The 19395-nt window shown below is 40.0% G+C and overlaps 1 protein-coding gene across 1 annotated transcript; it reads left to right on the forward strand.

The window, feature by feature from the left end:
• The first annotated feature begins 356 nt into the window (after positions 1-356).
• Positions 357-10511, forward strand: gpr173 (G protein-coupled receptor 173). The gene is made up of 3 exons (XM_026155123.1): positions 357-1133; positions 1205-1275; positions 7614-10511. Exon 3 carries the CDS (start codon positions 7737-7739, stop codon positions 8919-8921), a length of 1185 nt encoding a protein of 394 aa, XP_026010908.1. The 5' UTR covers positions 357-1133; positions 1205-1275; positions 7614-7736; the 3' UTR covers positions 8922-10511.
• The last annotated feature ends 8884 nt before the right edge of the window (positions 10512-19395 follow it).

The following is a 19395-nucleotide window of genomic DNA, read 5'->3' on the forward strand; positions in this document are numbered from 1 at the left end:
TTCCTGCAGGAAGAGCAATCTTGTTCTTACAGTAGATTTTTCATTTTAAATATTTTAAGGACAAACATTGCAAATTTAAATGTAGTAATGTTATATTGGAGCATCATTATGACACTATTATGAGATTATTAATAGAAGTGACGCCATTACTTTATTAAGTGCTACTCTGCTATGTGGAATCATAATAAGATACGATCTGCAATTACGGTATATTGTAAAAATACATGAGATTTCATGTCAATTTTAAGCTTCATCAAAAGGATTTGATTTAGTGTGTCGTTTTCTTTAGATTAATTGTGAAAAAATGCATTTATTCATTTTTACTCTTTACAGATGAAAAGTAGCACTCATATGATGTTAGTTTAAATACAATGGGGGGAAGGGTGCCCTCATCCCCGTGCTTCAGATCGGCCCTGTCCGTGGAACTAACGGGATTAAAATCACTGATACCAGGAGGAGTTGCCTGTTTTGGTGCTCATTACCGAAGCTGGGCCCACAGAAGCTGTCCTTTGCATACTGCATTTCCATCTGCCAGTTCACGGCCGGAGATATTTCCATCTATGCTGTAATCCCACGTATGCTCCTGTTTATCATGCCTGGGTACTGACAGGCTGCGGGACACAATGAGGACTGGTATCCGTGTCATCGCGCAGCCTGGAGCTGTCTGGCCTCAGCACGTTAGCAAGCTAACCAATTTTTTCTAAGCAGAAGCCCTGCATTGCTTCGACATGCTAAAGGATTTCATGAACAACACACGGGAGGTTTCCTCCGACTTGACTGGAATACTGCGCACGGAAGTGCAGCGAGGAATCGTCAAGGTTTCCGACGACCGCAAGAAGCAGAGGATCCACAGGGCGTCTGTTGCTGTCTGACAGCCCCTACCAAACATGGCTTTACGGCTGCTTTTACAGGATATTACTGCCTCAGATTTCTAACATATAAACAGGAGATACGAGTTGACAGCATACGCATCATAAAGTGTTTGAATGGCGGCGTACACACTGTGTGCTGTGAATGGGACTAGGCGCTTACTGGCCACCGGCACAGGTTGTGTGAAAAGCACCGAGATATGACATGCACAAGAAAAAAGAGGAAAGCTGCTTTTGCTTCTTTAAACCTTTTGATTTTTAAAGGTAGTGTGCAACACTTTTTTTTAAATACAGATTTGGTCCACCGGCAACGTTACCTATGCTTCTGTTTTTAGGCTAGAAGCCAGGTGCATCACCGTATTTCATGTAGACTGCAACAGACGTCTGGACAAGCAACCCACGGCAGGTAAGGAGCTCAGTATGACTGCCATTTAATATTGCCTACACAAAATGTCACACTTTCTGCTTCTGTGTGCCTGTATATTTATCTGAGTGCAGTAAGCTCTTGCTGGCATTTTTCTAGCATCCTCTAGGCCCAGACAATTGTAGCTTGCTAAGACTGTTGCCCTTTGTCTGCCCCAGCCTCTACAGGGTGAGCACCAAATGAGGGCCTCTGAATGTAGAACAAATCAGAATGTTGAAGCATGCCTCAGAGCAGCATAAATGATGTTGATGATAAATAATACAGGATTTCCAGCAGCTATACAACCTTGATCAGCACTGGGACTGCCAACTTATTTAGTATCATTTGATGTTTGGGCCATTCACAGAACACAGAACAAACTCCTGGGGGCATATAGACAACACTGTTTCAGGTTTTGAGACAGCCACCCTCCTTAAGGCTGGACTGTAGCACCCGGTGGCCCCCATGTCCTCAATAGACCTGTAGACTCCATGTAGGGAAGCCTGATGCTGGGTGCAGCTGTCAGAAACCAACAATGTACATCTCATCCAGTGAGCTTTGTCGCCTCCTCCCACCGATGTAAAGCTAGAGGTACTGGGTTGCTGTTGCTACCCAGTTCCTGACAGTGACTCTGCCCTCCGCCGCCAACCAACTTTCAGCTTGACAAAGCCCCTCCTTTAAGATGCACAGCCTCTCTCACAGAATTCACCACAGCTCCCAGCCTGTGGCTTAGCAGGGCTTCAATTCGTGTTGACAGTGTGCTCTTAGCTCTGTATTTTTGTAAATCCTATCAAATTAACTTCAACATAAATCCTAAAACGTCAGCAAGAGAATTCCTTCGGTAATGTGTGTTTTCCGATGGTTGTCAAATTGCTGTTTTAAACTGTCATCTCAGTGCTAAATTAGAAACATCCAGTTAAACAGTTAAACTCATAAGGAACAGTTATTCCTGCCACTTAGTGAAGCCAGGGATTTGAAACTCTGCTCTAATCCTCTTCTACCAAATAAACAGGGAAGAGCAGCATTGCTTTTTCACTTTTTGATATAGTCTTGAACAAAGCTAAAGTTTGAAGTGTCGGGATGTTTTGTTTTTACAAAGTGGGTTTGGGATTGAATTTGCTAATACAAGTTTAAATGTAGTGTCATCAATGACGGTTAGCCTTCCCGAAGCAGAAATAAAATGTGCTGAAATTAAGTCACCACTGTAATGCAGTGCTCTGGTTTCTCTGCATTGAAGAGTTATCATTTAAACCACAAAGTGATATTTTAGTTTGACATATCCACAAAACTGTATTTAAGAGTGTTCTGGTCTTCTTTCCGTGTGGTCGTGGTAGCACTGTTCTTTTTGAGAACAAAGCTTTTTTTCTTGCAGCCGTGGTATGGATGCCATTCTTGTTCAGTGTTCTTCTCTTACTCTTCTTCTCATCAAACTGAGGTTATTGTACTCGGCCCTGTTTACTGTTTGACATTTATTCAGCTGTGTGAAACCCCGGAAGAACCCTCCAGAGCAGTGGTGGTCCTAGCCTGTTTGGCGCCCTGGGCCCCCCCCCCCCACCCACACACACACACACACACAGACAAAACATATTAAGGATTGTACATTAACATAAAACTGTTGTACACACACACATATAAAGACAGAGAGAGTATGCATAGTATGCAAACGGCTACAAAACAGCCATGATAATTCGTAATACAATGAGAACAGGACAAATCAACAATTGACAATGACTAATTAATATTAAAATCTGTAACATAATGTATTGTTTGGAGTTAAGTCTGTTACTGTTGCTATTTTTACCATTTCTTCTTGGAGCAACTGTAACACACATAATTTCCTTAGGGATTAATAAAGTATTCTTATTCTGATTGTTTCAGGATACATGACCTGCCATTATCCAATGACACATCTGCTTACCTGTATCTTTTTCTCGTTTCTCTTCCTCTTCTTTTCTCTTTTTTCTAAACTGAGGACCTGATGGCTTTGAACTTTTCTTGTCCATCTTCCATTGGTTTTAATTTTGCACTCTAGTATGAACAGCCATCCCTCAACCCGAGGATCACCACAACATAATCTAACACACCTACACCTTAGTTCACAGATTCACTTTGTCTAAGGTGCATTTCTGAGATTTCACACAGCCCAGGATTCAAATCATGAATACATAATGGGCTTGGATTTACAACATTATAAATGAAATGTGCTCTATTTGGAAGCAGCCGGCCCCTCCCCTTTCGACGGGTTGTGTGTGAGACTTTAAATCAACAAACTGTAAATTTTAAATTGTTATTGATCCCTTTACCCCTAGTCCTAAAGTGTATATTTATTTTCTTACTCTTCTTATATATATTGTTTGTTTACTTGCACTGTTGTAACTGGAGCCTCGTCGTCTCGTCTCTCTATACAGGGAGTGCAGAATTATTAGGCAAGTTGTATTTTTGAGGAATAATTTTATTATTGAACAACAACCATGTTCTCAATGAACCCAAAAAACTCATTAATATCAAAGCTGAATGTTTTTGGAAGTAGTTTTTAGTTTGTTTTTAGTTTTAGCTATTTTAGGGGGATATCTGTGTGTGCAGGTGACTATTACTGTGCATAATTATTAGGCAACTTAACAAAAAACAAATATATACCCATTTCAATTATTTATTTTTACCAGTGACACCAATATAACATCTCCACATTCACAAATATACATTTCTGACATTCAAAAACAAAACAAAAACAAATCAGCGACCAATATAGCCACCTTTCTTTGCAAGGACACTCAAAAGCCTGCCATCCATGGATTCTGTCAGTGTTTTGATCTGTTCACCATCAACATTGCGTGCAGCAGCAACCACAGCCTCCCAGACACTGTTCAGAGAGGTGTACTGTTTTCCCTCCTTGTAAATCTCACATTTGATGATGGACCGCAGGTTCTCAATGGGGTTCAGATCAGGTGAACAAGGTGGCCATGTCATTAGTTTTTCTTCTTTTATACCCTTTCTTGCCAGCCACGCTGTGGAGTACTTGGACGCGTGTGATGGAGCATTGTCCTGCATGAAAATCATGTTTTACTTGAAGGATGCAGACTTCTTCCTGTACCACTGCTTGAAGAAGGTGTCTTCCAGAAACTGGCAGTAGGACTGGGAGTTGAGCTTGACTCCATCCTCAACCCGAAAAGGCCCCACAAGCTCATCTTTGATGATACCAGCCCAAACCAGTACTCCACCTCCACCTTGCTGCCGTCTGAGTCGGACTGGAGCTCTCTGCCCTTTACCAATCCAGCCACGGGCCCATCCATCTGGCCCATCAAGACTCACTCTCATTTCATCAGTCCATAAAACCTTAGAAAAATCAGTCTTGAGATATTTCTTGGCCCAGTCTTGACGTTTCAGTTTGTGTGTCTTGTTCAGTGGTGGTCGTCTTTCAGCCTTTCTTACCTTGGCCACGTCTCTGAGTATTGCACACCTTGTGCTTTTGGGCACTCCAGTGATGTTGCAGCTCTGAAATATGGCCAAACTGGTGGCAAGTGGCATCTTGGCAGCTGCACGCTTGACTTTTCTCAGTTCATGGGCAGTTATTTTGCACCTTGGTTTTTCCACACGCTTCTTGCGACCCTGTTGACTATTTTGAATGAAACGCTTGATTGTTCGATGATCACGCTTCAGAAGCTTTGCAATTTTGAGACTGCTGCATCCCTCTGCAAGATATCTCACTATTTTTGACTTTTCTGAGCCTGTCAAGTCCTTCTTTTGACCCATTTTACCAAAGGAAAGGACGTTGCCTAATAATTATGCACACCTGATATAGGGTGTTGATGTCATTAGACCACACCCCTTCTCATTACAGAGATGCACATCACCTAATATGCTTAATTGGTAGTAGGCTTTCAAGCCTATACAGCTTGGAGTAAGACAGCATGCATGAAGAGGATGATGTGGACAAAATACTCATTTGCCTAATAATTCTGCACTCCCTGTATACTGTACTGTAGCGGAGATGACAATAAAGTTTACTTTGACTTCAGCAGCAAGCAGGTGCACCGAGGGCTCTCGCGCTCACTTTTCGTGTATAGAATTTCAAAAAAACATCGGTGCAAATTATAAGTCTGTATCATGATGTCTGGTGTTTTCGTGTTTGTTGGTTTGTTTTTATTTTGTTTTATTTTGCGAGTTGGTTATTAGACGCTGCTCCAGCCGGTCAGTGAATCCCCCGCCACCCCGCCCTCTCCTTTCTGCGCCGCAAGCAGCAGGCGCACCTCGCAAACGAAGGGCACCCTTACTCCCAGCAAATGGGCAATAGAAAACCGATCGGTGCCTATGCCATTCCCAATATGCGCTGGCTGGCGTCGGGGCAGCATGAGCACGATCTTTTTTTTTTTTTTTTTTTTTTTTTGCCAATGCCCGTGATGCCGCCCCACGAAAAAAATTGAAAACGATGTGCTGGGAATTTGCTGATTTCCCCGGCTCAGATATTTGAAGTTTAAAGTCTGAAAATATGTTAAAAGTTTATTTTGCAACCCAGAAAGAGTAATAAGAGTAATATTAAAACTAAGTAGCTGCAGTAGTAGTAGCCATTGTTGGAAACTGGAATTGGCTGGGCCAGTCTGGGATATGGTTTTTCAGTTTTGTTGTCCGGGTGGAAATTCATGAGAAATTCGGGAGAATGGTGGCTCCAGGAGATTTTCGGGAGGGGCACTGAAATTTGGGATTCTCCCGGAAAATCGGGAGGGTTGGCATGTATGCCTCTATACCGTGACCTTAAGATTATGCTTAAAACCCCCAAAAGTTGATTCTGTTCATCTGGACATAGCGTTTTCAATGTGAGAAACCTTTCATCACTCATCCAGCCTCAGCTGACTGCAGGTTTCCGCAACCTTACAAAGAGTACATAATGGCTGAAAGTAGCACCACTGGCGAACAATGGGCTGTGAGGTCAGTTTCTTGATCAATAATGTGCAAATTGTCATGACCATTGATGAAAGACCACTGATCAATGGCCATGAGTACCATTCACAGAGAGTTTGGGAATGGCTGCAAAGATGGTCCCCTCTTCTATAGCCACTAGATCACGACCAAACCATGAGAGATCCAGGCTTTTAAACATGAACACTGATAAGGTGGATGGTCTCTCTCCTTTTTAACCCAGGGTCCATGTTTTCCAGCAAGAACCCAGGAACAGTTTTCCACATTGCCTCTGTCCTTTTGCATAAAGAAGGCAACAGCATTTCTGTAGCCTATTCACATGTGACTTCTTTGCATGGCGAAGCTTTAACCTGCATTTGTGGATACCACAGCAACCTGTGCTCATAGACTGTGATTTCTGGCAGTGTTCCTGAGCACAGTGATGTCCACGATAGAGTGATGTCTGTTTTTAATACAGTGCTGGCCGAGGGTCTGATGATTACAGACATTTGTCCAGATTCTCTGAATCCTTAGACAATATTTTGTTCCGCTTTTTCACCTTTTCATTTTCATTATTATAGTTAGTTTCCTAATTGCAGAAGATAATAACATAAACTTTATAGGGCTGAACATCACACAGGGTATCACACAAGACACTGTGACGATCAGAGTTAGTATAAGCCTGTACACTCTGAGTAGTTTTATTGCTTTTTATTATTTGATCATGTTTCTCTTTAGTGTTTAGTAGTAGATCTTTTTCAGAATTTCAGTGTAGATGTTAAAATATAAATACAGCTTATTCACAGTGTTTAGTTATCCCTAGTCAAAAATAAAGGTTGTGAAATTTGACCAAACTGATAAAGATATTATGTATATTTTTATTTCAATTCAATTAGTTTTACATGTCCCAATCCAGCTAGCACTGGTTTGTTTCATAACTGTTATTATCGTTTTTAAAATGATTTTTCACACCTTGTGTTCAGTGTCATGTACCTAAAATTTAACCAAAAAATTAAACAAGTGTCACAGCAAATATTTGCCACTAAAATTCAGTAAAAGGAATAAAAGGGAGGGGATTTCACTTCAATTCTTAAATTAAAAAAATATTTTTTTTAAAATTGACTCTTAAGGGGTCAGGTGAGATTTTATTCCTCAAATTTGGTTGATTATATATGAAATGGCCCAATCGTCATGATTTTCAGTACTCATTTGTAGACTAACACGTGAAAACTCCGGGCGAAGTCATGTTGAACATTTCTGAATTATGTTTTAAGTATGTTTTTGACGTTGCCACCAAAAATGCGGTTTCTGCGTTAGAGAAAAAGAAGCCATGTGTTGTTTTGTCCTTTTAATCTGTGCTAGTAATACATGAGTGACTGAAATGATTTTTAATTTCTGATGAAGAGCCATCAAACGCCTAATTCTTGATCTCCTCTGGTTGTTTTCAGGACCCGTGTGAGGATTAAGAGGCAAGAGGAGAGGTCACAACAACGAAGGGACTTTGCTCGAAATGGAGCAATGTGGGGAGGTGGTGGTGGAGTGGTGACTTTGTTGTCCAAAAAAAAGGTGTTATGGGTGGGGGGGCATTTGGGATGGCAAATGGAAATGAGAGCAGTGAAGGGCCTGTGGGGCCAATGGCAGCAGTGGTGGCTACTGCAGAAGGCATGGTAGCAGACAGTTCATCCTCCGTTATCTCTACGTATATTAAACTGGTGCTACTTGGGCTGATCATATGCATTAGTCTGGTGGGGAACTTGGTGGTTTCTCTGCTTGTACTCCGGGACCAGGCTCTGCATAAGGCACCTTACTATTTCCTCCTGGATCTGTGCCTGGCAGACAGCATTCGCTCAGCTATCTGCTTCCCCTTTGTGCTGGTGTCTATAAAAAATGGCTCAGCGTGGACCTACAGTGTGCTCAGCTGCAAGGTGGTAGCCTTCATGGCAGTGCTCTTCTGCTTCCATGCTGCCTTCATGCTCTTCTGCATCAGTGTAACACGCTACATGGCCATTGCACACCACCGTTTTTACTCGAAGCGCATGACATTCTGGACATGTGTGGCGGTAGTGTGCATGGTATGGACGCTATCTGTGGCAATGGCATTCCCGCCTGTTTTTGATGTGGGCACCTATAAATTCATTCGTGAGGAGGACCAGTGCATTTTTGAGCATCGCTACTTCAAGGCTAATGACACACTGGGCTTCATGCTAATGCTTGCTGTACTCATTCTAGCCACACATGTCGTCTACATGAAGTTACTTCTCTTTGAGTACAAGCACCGCAAGATGAAGCCAGTCCAGATGGTGCCAGCTATCAGTCAGAATTGGACCTTTCATGGGCCAGGAGCTACAGGCCAAGCAGCTGCTAACTGGATTGCGGGTTTTGGTAGGGGCCCGATGCCACCCACTCTGCTGGGAATACGGCAAAACTTGCACAACCAGAACCGGCGACTCTTAGGCATGGAGGAGTTTAAAGCAGAGAAGCAGCTTGGCAGGATGTTCTATGTGATCACATTACTGTTCCTGGTGCTCTGGTCTCCCTACATAGTAGCTTGCTACTGGAGGGTGTTTGTCAAGGCTTGCACAATACCACACCGGTACCTCTCCACCACTGTGTGGATGAGTTTTGCCCAAGCAGGGGTCAATCCTATCGTCTGCTTCTTCCTTAATAAAGACTTGAAGAAAGGGCTCCTTTCCCACCTACCAGCCTGCTGCAGGACTAAACCTCATCTGCCACGAGAGCCTTACTGTGTCATGTAACTAGAGATGATGAAGAAAAAAAACAATGGGCAGCCTACAGATGTATTGTATATTGTGCTTGAGTTATTGTGGCATTTGATGCAATGGAAGGTATTTTTAAGCAGTGAGTGGCAACTTGTGAGTGTAGTGTTAAAACACTGGAATGGTAAGCATGTATTTCCATCTGTCAACCAATTTTCACTCTAAATTCAACAGCATACATGAGGTCAGATCTTGACTTTCGATAACAGGAGAAACATACATGTAAATAATATGCAGTCACTGGGAAAACCAAGACAGACAAATAAACTAAGCTTAAGATTTAAAAAAAAATGCCATTTAGAAAAGTCTTGAATACAAAGGATGTTGGGCTTGTGACAAACAGAATCCTAAAGGACGTAATAAATCCGCTTTTAGTCGGAATCTTAATGTCATCATTATACTGGAATAACTGATGATTGTCCAGCAGCAGTGGCTGATGAGAGTAAAAAAGTGCTCAGCTAGATTCAAACCAGCATTCGTGTTGACTCACCAGTTTTATTAGAATGTCAGTTTTAGTTCACAACAACATAAAGTTTCCAGAAATACAAACGTTAGTTCAAGAAAAGATGTGGAAGGTTGTTTAATGCATTTAGCTGGTGATTACATTGTTGCTGAGTCATATTAATCAAGTATCAACAGGTCATTTATGATCAAATGGAGGTACAGTGGACCCCACAAACACCTTTTAGTGCCCCTGTAGTGGTACGGTACATGGCACCGTTCACAACTGAAACATTTTAGATTGACTTAAAAACATGAATACATAACAAACTGAGACTGGAGAAACCAAGAATTGTTATCCAATCCTCACAACAAAATGCCGTCACATTATAGGGTGTCGATGTGTTTTCAAGTTTCAGTTTTGTGATTTAACCATCAGTGAGGACGCATAAAGATGACGAGGGTGTGCTGTTGAACACAGATTTTAGCAGGACTTGTAAAAGTCAGAATAAAGGGAGCTGCAGAAACATGCTAACAGACTAAAAACCAAAGTAAAACAGGCGCTGCAGAGTAAATGTACCGTAAAGAATTGATGCAGAATCTCAAAGCAGACAGAAGGATTTTCTTTCCTCAAACACACTGTTTGTTTGCTAGTCACTAAAGCAAACCTTCAATCTGTGTTGCCTAAAACATATTCTCGTTGTTGCTCATTAGCTCAACAGAAAATGTGCAGTAGGGGATGCTTTTCAAGCTTTGAACATTTGCAGATAGAACAATTATTTGTTTTTTCATGTTTTGTTTTTTCCTAAGGACAAATCTGAAGTTACATCTGCATCTGTTACTTGAGCAGCTTCACCTTCATTTTAAAGCAGAAAGACGATTAGCTTTACCAGGCATAGCAACCCAGGATTTTTTTAACCCTCAAGCGACCAAGCCATTTCAGTTGGTATTCTAATGACCGAGTGTGCTATCAGGAATACTTTTTTATGATTTGTTTGTGTATTTCACACTACTACTGTTTCCTTTATCCATGTTAGATATTCTGAAATGCTCTGTTGTCATCAAGTATTGTTTTCAACCATTTTTATGCAAAAAAGATTTAAAATACATGTTGTACAAACAAAATGACATTTAAACAGTCCTTGTCTGTTATTTCTTAAAATACATACATGAAATAATTTTTTGGTTTCAGTGATGTTAGAAAAATAATAATAATATGGAAGTGAAGGATGTTTAAGCTATATGAACTATGTGAATGATGCTTTACAATATAGTAAAATAATTTCAACGCCATAATTCTTGTGATCAGTGACAAATTACAGTGCAGAAGTTGGCATTAAGGATATCTATTTATTGTTTGGTTTTAGTTTGACACAAAATGTGGGGGATTCTTTATGATCTGAATTATTAGCTCATCTGGATAAGTGTCTGCTGTTAGTAGCCAATTTATTGCTCCTAGGTGGGTCTGTCCTGAGAGTACACCCTGAATAGATCTAACCACTTTAGCCTAGTGGCCAGCGTTTCGAGCCGTTGTTTGGTAGTTTGGACAGATTTTTTTTTGGGGTTTAAGTCTGGAGACTGTGCTGGACTCCATGTTTTCAAGCTCACCATCTTGTTCTTTGTTCCTGAGGTAGTTCTGGCGTAGTTTGGATCTATGTTTTGGGTCATTATCTTGCTGTAGGATGAATCCCTGACCAACTAGGTACATACCAGAGGGTCCTGCATGGTGCTGCACAATGCTGTGGTTTTGGTTCAGGGAGCCTCTCACTCTGTACAAGTCACCGACCCTGGATCCAGCAAAACAGCCCCAGACCATCACACTTCCTCCTCCATGTTTGACGGTTGATACCACACACTGTGGAACCATCCTTTACCTACTCGACGGTGTACAAAGATCCTGTGTGATGAACCAAAGATTTCAAATGTTGATCCATCAGTCCATAATACCTTCTTCTTCAGTAGTCCAGTGGTGGTATTTCATGTCCCAGCCAAGCCTCTTTGTCTTATTCTGACGTCTGGCTTTCTTGCTGCAACTCGTCCTGTCAAACCTGCAGCTCAAAGTCTTCTCTTCACAGTTGAAACTGAGACTTTCTTACTACGACCACTGTTAAGCTGTGCATGAAGCTGTTTTCCTGTCAGCCGCCTATAACACAAGCTGTTAACTCTCAGAAACTTGTCCTCTGAATCAGTTGTGTCTTTGGGTCTGCAGACCTCTTCCTGTCACAGTTTGTTTCTGAGCCTTTGGATGGTGAAGGAAACTGTACTCACTAACACCTTGACTTTCTTTGCGGTTTCTGCATTGGGGCGATCGTGGCTCAAGAGTTGGCAGTTCGTCTTGTAATTGGAAGGTTGCCGGTTCGAGCCGACTGGATTGACAGTCTCGGTTGTTGTGTCCTTGGGCAAGACACTTCACCTACCGCCTACTGGTGATGGCCAGAGGGGCTGATGGCGCAATATGGCAGCCTCGCTTCTGTCAGTCTGCCCCAGGGCAGCTGTGGCTACAACTGTAGCTTGCCTCCACCAGTGTGTGATTGTGAGAGTGAATGAATAGTGGAATTGTAAAGGGCTTTGAGGGTCTCAAAAAGTGCTATATAAATGCAATCTATTATTATTATTATTATTATTATTATTATTATTATTATTATTTCTCTGTAGGACACACCAACATTTATAAGTGTTATGATGGTCTGTCTCTCTTCCATTGTTAATTGCCTTTTTCTCACCATTTGTGTACCATCACACTACTATCTGCAGTACAATACTGTTCAACTGATGCTCATGAGGGTATGGTACCACAGTGTGTTCCAACACTGCTTATATGCAGACAGAGGGGGTTGGAAGTAATCCAGAAAAGTTGGAACAGCTGTAGGAATTAGTAGCACCAGCTTCAAGGCTTGATCAAGCTCCATTGTTGCAGAACAGCTTTAAATTGTTAATCCATTTTGTGCTCCTGAAAAAGGCCTTTTTGCATAATTCTGAAATGTACATTATTTTTCAGTTTAGGGAACCTTACCTTTTTTTTTTTTTTTTTTTTTTTTAAACCTCTGGCAGTTCACCACTTACTTTTGTACCATTTCAAGCTATTCATTGTACTTGAACGACTTGAATTGCAATAAATAACTGGAAAAATTAGGGTGTTCTAAAACTTTTGATCAGTAGTGTATATAAAATCCCACTCACCCTGCGGACCGTCTTTATCCTTCAAGCTAGGGTCTTGTACCAGAACCCTGGGATCTTTAGGGTCCTGCACAGTACATGTGCTGATCCTAGGACTGCGCCCTTCTGAACAGAGACCTCACATCTGTTTCCAGGGATCTGCTGAAGCCACTCCCCCAATTTAGGGATCACTTTCCCAAGTGTTCCAATTACCACAGGTACTGTTCCCTTCACCCTCCACATCTTTTTGAGCTTCTCTCTCAGACATTGGTATTTCTCCAGCTTCCCATGTTCCTTCTTCCTGATGTAGCTATTACTTGGTATAACTATATTTCATTACAGCCATCTTCCTCTTGGTTAGCCATCACCAGTTTATCCATCTATACCTGGAAGTCCCATATGATGTTAGCTCGGTCATTCCCCACCACCCTAAGGTGTGTACCCCATTTTAACCCTGGGACCTTCCAGGCCATGCTTGGCACAGATGTTCCTGTATACTATTCCAGCCACTTGCTTTTGGCGTTCCATGTATGCCCTGCCTGCTAGCATCTTGCACCCAGCTGTTATGTGCAGGATTGTCTCGGAGGTATCTTGGCACAGCCTGCACCTGGGGTCTTTCCTGTTGTGGTAGACATTAGCCTCAATCGATCTTTATGAAAAATGTAAACATTTTTAGAATGAAAAAAATCACAGTGTGACAAACCCTGAGGCACTAGGTTCGTCAGTTAATCTACTTGGTCACTTGAAGGTTAAAATTGCAATCAGGAGGTAGTAATTCAAAAGTTACATTTTATTCATTATTTCTTATGTTTAAAAATGTAGAACAAAGTCAATATTTTTAGTTGCAATGCTGAGTTATCAAGGACACCCATTTAAACACAGGACACAAAGTCATAGCAAGTTGGCATGCTAAACAAGAACATTCCTCTCTTCCCACGTTTAAACACACGAATGTTAGGTTAATTGAGGATTCTAAATTGCCCACATACAGCATGTGAGAACAATAAAGTGCTTGATGTATATTTAAAAAAGTGTCATATGAATGTATGCTATGAATGAAAAGCGCTGTATAAATGTTAGTATCACTAGTCACTTCATATCCCTATTTTCGTTTTGACAATGACCTTAAAGCAGCTGAAAAAGAAAGATACAAACAGTGTCAGCATCCACTTTATATTTATATTGCAAAACTGATTGGATCTAATAGTCATTACAAGAGAGCGTACACTGGAAGACATAGCTATTGCTTTATTTTTGCCTAAATCTAGATAAATCAATTAAACTATGCGTCTTCTGCAACTTTTTACAACTTATGAAGGTGGAAAGAGATCACAGGGCAGAGGTGTTGTCAGTGCATGTCTAAAATCACAGCATACAGTTAAGCCTGTGAGGGTAAAAAGCGTGTTTGTGGTTAGCCCTTTGTTTCTGTCATGGCATATGGCCTTACTTCCATACAAACACCAAACCAATGCAACTGAGTAGCCAAGAGTATAAAAATGTTTCTTCTTCTGAAGTTATTGAGCAAGGAAAGGGAATACTCTGGGCACTTGCACTTTCCATCAAAAGCTGGTGGAGTCACCAGCAGAAAGTGAGAGCATCAAAAATGAAAAGTGACTTTTCTATTGCAACTTGTTGATACGAGTGAGGTCTAATCTGGTTTGTTGCAGTTTTTCTATGTTCTTTTCCTTTGGAATATCAACCCGTGGAATGAAGGGGAATGATTGCTCTTTCCATTTCCATTTTTGACAAAGCCACAGGAAAGTGTGCATCATGTCTGTTTTTAATTGCCTTGGGCAAATTATCTTTTGTAAATTTACTATGACTTCTGAACTATTTGGTGTGTATTATACTGACAGGTAACTTTGAAATGCAGCGAAAAAGCTTCTTGATTATCTTAGTTTTACTGTGTGTGTGTGTGTGTGTGTGTGTGTGTGTGTGTGTGTGTTTATTTCTTTCAGCAGGTGTGAATGGGTGTATGTGTAATGTATTGGTTGCATGGATGTAATAGGAAAGTCACAAAGGAAACACATACCATATGCATAGCGCATTTCAGAAATATCACTTCTGCGAATTCTTTCTCAGAACTTCTCTGTTGACCTTTTTCCTGTCACAAAGATATGAATGTGTTTTCAAAACAATGACTTTTAAGTCCTTTTTCAAAACATGTTATTAATTGAATGTTTTTTAGGTTTTTTTTGTTTTTTGTTTGTGTATGTATCTAGGGAAAATCTATGAAGCTTGAGCTCAAGATCAAGCATCCAGTCATTCCCAGTGCACAAATCTGGCCTTATCCTGAATGTTTAATTATAAAGTCATTTTCAACTAGAATTCTAAAATATACACATGGCATCACTTTTACATCAAAAAGGGGTCAAAAGGTTGCTATCTTTGAAAGATGACCCCAAATTATCCTGATTGGTTCTTCTTCATATCTTACAATTAAAATACTTAAAGGCTGTAAAAGGATTTTTCTTCTGACCACCACAAATCATGTGGCACAGTGGTTGGTTTCCCATGTTCTGTATTTAAAAGAGGAAAAATAGGTGATTGAGCCATATGCATGTCTCTGGCAAGTTATGATTTCTGTTGTTGGTTTTGTAATGAGAATAAATTATATACTTGAAACAATGAGAACATGGTTATGATTATGAGTAGTTGGTATCAACACAGTTTGCTCTGATGTGATGATTTCATACTGTGCTCAGCTTTGCTATAGCTGACGAACAGTGATGGTGGTGATCATCGTGGGCAGCACAACTGTTCTGACAGTTCATCAAAAACTATAAAAACCAGCAAATATATTTAGTTTCATTTGCTGAGAATTTGTGTTTTAAGCTAACACTTTACACTTTGTTCAGCTAATTGTTTAAAACCTCCAAAGATGTGAGTCCTAATATGGAGTGGTAAAACTCGCCTGTAAGTGATGTAATCATATCCTGTTCCCGAAACTTGGTTTCATCTGCTCAAAGTTTGTCTTTGTTGGGGTTTTTTTTTTTTTTTTTTTTTGAGAGCTGTGCTTTTACATATTTTCCTGTTCTTTAGTGTAGTCAGTGGTTTCCATCTTGCACTGTGAATTCTAGTAGCTTTGCTGACTTAACTTTAACAAAATAACTTAACTTTAACAAAGGTTAAATTAACTTTTGTTGATCTGTGGAACCAGCACCCGAATACAGGAAGTCTGAATCAGCTCTCTGTTTAAATAGTTTGTTCTCTGATCCTAGGAGTATTATCGAGTAGGCAGCACAGAGCTTGGATGGAGCTGATGGGCAAGGGAACTCGCCCAGTTTATTCTGCCTCTGTCCTCCGGATGTCTACCCCACCTACTCGGATAAAAAAAAAAAGAAAAAAAGGAAGAACATAGTGAGTACCCTTCCAGGCCCTGTCTTCTACCAGCCACGCGTGTTCCAGTAACTCCGCTATAGATCAGTGCTTTGACTAGGTTTAATTCAGTGGCCTCAAGGGAACACTAATCAGCCAAGGATGATCACGTGATCGTGTGTGATCATGTCTACACACAAAAAATCCAGACACTAGAATAATTTTCATTACTCAAACTAAATTTCTCATCAATCATATTAATTAGATTTATACTTTTATTATATTTTTGATTAAGAATTAAAGACACTTTACTATTGGATGGTCAATTTCTGTTTTGAAGAATAATAAAGTAAGTTACCAAATTGGTAATAAATGTGTTTTAGTCTGACACAGAGGCAACATTATTTGACCTTTAAAAAGTTAACTTTCAAAATAACTGTGTTGCACAATTATCCTGTTCACATATAAAACTATGTTGGATGGATTTGCTGGTGCGTGTTTAGCAGTAAAGACTAGCTGTCCTTGCCACTGTTCCAAAGGATTTTGGATTGTTTTGGGAACTTGCTGACTGTTGTACATGTTTGAACAGAAATAATAGGCGTGTCAGAGTACCCAGAAGGAACCTGCGCATTCACGGTGAGAACATGAAAACTCCAAACAGAAAGGCCAGAGGCTGGGTTTAAACACAGGACATTCACCGTAAGATAAACCCATGTTTTATTCACTATAGAACCCACAAAATATATCTTCTTCTTTACATTTTTATTTTAAGAAAAACATTACAACAAAGGTACAAAGTTTCCTATTGTGTAGCATCCCATCTGGAAATATCCATGGACTAAGGAGAGCAGCTGATAATGTTTTGTCTGATGGAGAATTCTAGTTGCCCTAAAGTCCTGCTTTGTCTTCGTTGTATTTTTCATATTGTATTGAATCAAGTGGTATCAATTAGTGAAAGGTGTAGACCATAGGCAGGACAGTTCATCAAGTTCAAAATGAGCTAATATGTTTCTTATAATGGTAAATTTTCTCACTCACAATGTTTGATGTAGTTTGTTTATTTCTAAACAAAATATGGGTTTATGAAATTTGTAAATCAATGTATTCTTATTTTATTTAAATTTCACCCTGTGTCCTAACTTTAAAACAAAAATTGAGTTGTATGCTGTAAAGTATGGCGTGATCCAATTCTGTGTGCAACTTCACTGGTTTTCACTGGATCAATTAAGATCTACAGAAACTGGTTAAGGTGCACACAGAACTGAATCATGCACAGTTTCAGTTTAAGTTAATGGGATTTTCTCATGCATTTAAAAAAAAAAAAAAGGCTTTTACAACTTAGTCACTCAGAAAATCCATGCAACACTTTTCCCCTTAGTTTCAAATTATACCTTATTAAATTGACTGCTTTAAATGGTATGCATTAGTGAAAAATAATTCTTTAATTTTTTTTTTATTTTAATTTGTTTTGTTACAGGATGTTAATGAAAGCGCTGCCTGTGCCATAGCAGAAACAGTCTTTAGAATTTGTGTCATTCGACCAGAATAGGCAGAATCCCAGGATGTTTTGATTTTTTTAGTGGGTGATCCTCCTGAGAACCAGCCTATTTATTTATGTCCTTTGTAATGGACATTTGTTTTGGCCTATATCTTTTGACTTACGTGAGCTACCGTACGAAGTCCTGATGTACTAAATAGAGGACATCCTGGGCATTCCATTGCTATCTCATGTGTTTTGGCTGGCTTCTTCTTTATATTATATATCTGCAATTTTCTGAATATTTATAATTGAGCTATTTGTATAAACTAGAGATATTCCTTCTATTTTGTAACTTTGCAATATATTATTCAATTTAGTTCAGTGTGTTGCTATTCTTATTGCCTTGGAGGAACTGTAACCACATTTCTATAGGACATAATTTATATTCTCATCAAAATATTAATATCCTGGAACGAACCACTCCCATTGGATACAAATGCACCATTTATTAGCACGGCTTTTGTTCTCCATCTATCAGAATGTCACAATGATAAAAACAAGTATTGATAACTAAAACGCTTAAATATCAAAACTGTAAAATAATCAGCTACTGACCATTTAAAACAAAAAAAAAAAGTACACTGAGAGTTACAATACCCCTGGGCTGCCAGAAGAGCAGTTCACTAAAATGCTCTCATGTATCCCCAGTACATGAGTACTTTATTCAATAATGTCTATAAACCAGTTTCCAGGGAATCCGTTTCTTTGGCAGAAAGTAGAGAATTTGCACTGACATGTGTAAAACCATACAAAGATTCTTTACAATAAAAATAATCAGGCATAAAATAACAAACCATATCCAGAAAACAGACCAGTGTATTGTCCCAACCTTCATCCACCTGTGTAACTGTTAGTGAAAGAAGCACGGAGCTTCTCGTTCTGTGCACAGGTGCAGATTTAACTTACCTTGTTAATGGGAAGATGCGCACAGCATGCTGTGCTGAAAGCCACCATGTCAGCCTGTGCATAGTGGTGAGACTGATAGAGAAAACACAGCATCATGCTCTCTTTACAAGCATGTGTCCTTTTATCCGATTAAACCATAAATGTCTGAAAGCAAAAAGTAAAGTTTCCTCTACTGTTCTTTCTTATACAGTTCATATTATTTAGATTAGAGGAGAGTTCATGAAGGGAGACTTAAGATAAAGCAGTTGCAAGCATACCTCCACAGCGTCTAGTGCACACATTTAGAACAGTCACAGACACTTTGACAACACATTGCATGCATCTGTTGTTCTAGCTTACTGAAAACCCATCTACCAGCTGTATGCGACTCCATGTTGGCAGGCCATTATTGGTCTTGGCCTAGCAGCAGTGCAAACACAGTAGGATCGAGCCTTATACACTGTACACTGTTGACTCGGCCAACATCTGGAGCGTCAAACACCATGACTGAAATAAACAACATGCATATTAAGAAACAGCATGAGGGAACACGGACATGGCTCAGAACAAACTGCAGTACAGCCAAACCAAACCCAGTTTTGGCTACGGTTGTGTTCCATCTCAATTATTATATATTCACTGTGGTGACTGTTGTCTGAAACCTGTCGTGATTGCATACCTCTTTAGTCAAACAGAACTAAAAACGCAGAATAAATAAATGGTATATCCTAAAGCACTGGAGCCAATGTTTTGATTACCAGCACACGCAAAAGCGTGGAAGTGTAGAGACCATCATAAAGAATACCAGCCGGAGCCTGTCAGCTTTACACTGCAGCCATTTCACAGCTCGTCAACAGTGTGCAGATTCCTAACATTTGTTCCTATATATAATTTTGACTCAAAGAAAAAAAGACAAAAGAATGATCCAGATTTTAAAGAAATAATAGACTGACTGCTGCTCTTTCTGCCCACCAGACTTGGCCAGTGCCAAGCAGTAATAAACCTGTTGCAGACAGTCACAGAGGAACTTGTACATTCATGAACTAGAATACAAGCTAATCACTTTTTTGTTTCAAATCTATTTTGTAGCTAAAAGAGGACAAAAATAAATAA

This window comes from Astatotilapia calliptera, chromosome 20 (assembly GCF_900246225.1).
Source record: "Astatotilapia calliptera chromosome 20, fAstCal1.2, whole genome shotgun sequence".
Lineage (NCBI taxonomy): Eukaryota > Metazoa > Chordata > Actinopteri > Cichliformes > Cichlidae > Astatotilapia > Astatotilapia calliptera.

Coding starts and splice junctions, on each gene's coding strand:
- gpr173 (XM_026155123.1), top strand. CDS start 7,737: ATGGGTGGGGGGGCATTTGGGATGGCAAATGGAAATGAGAGCAGTGAA.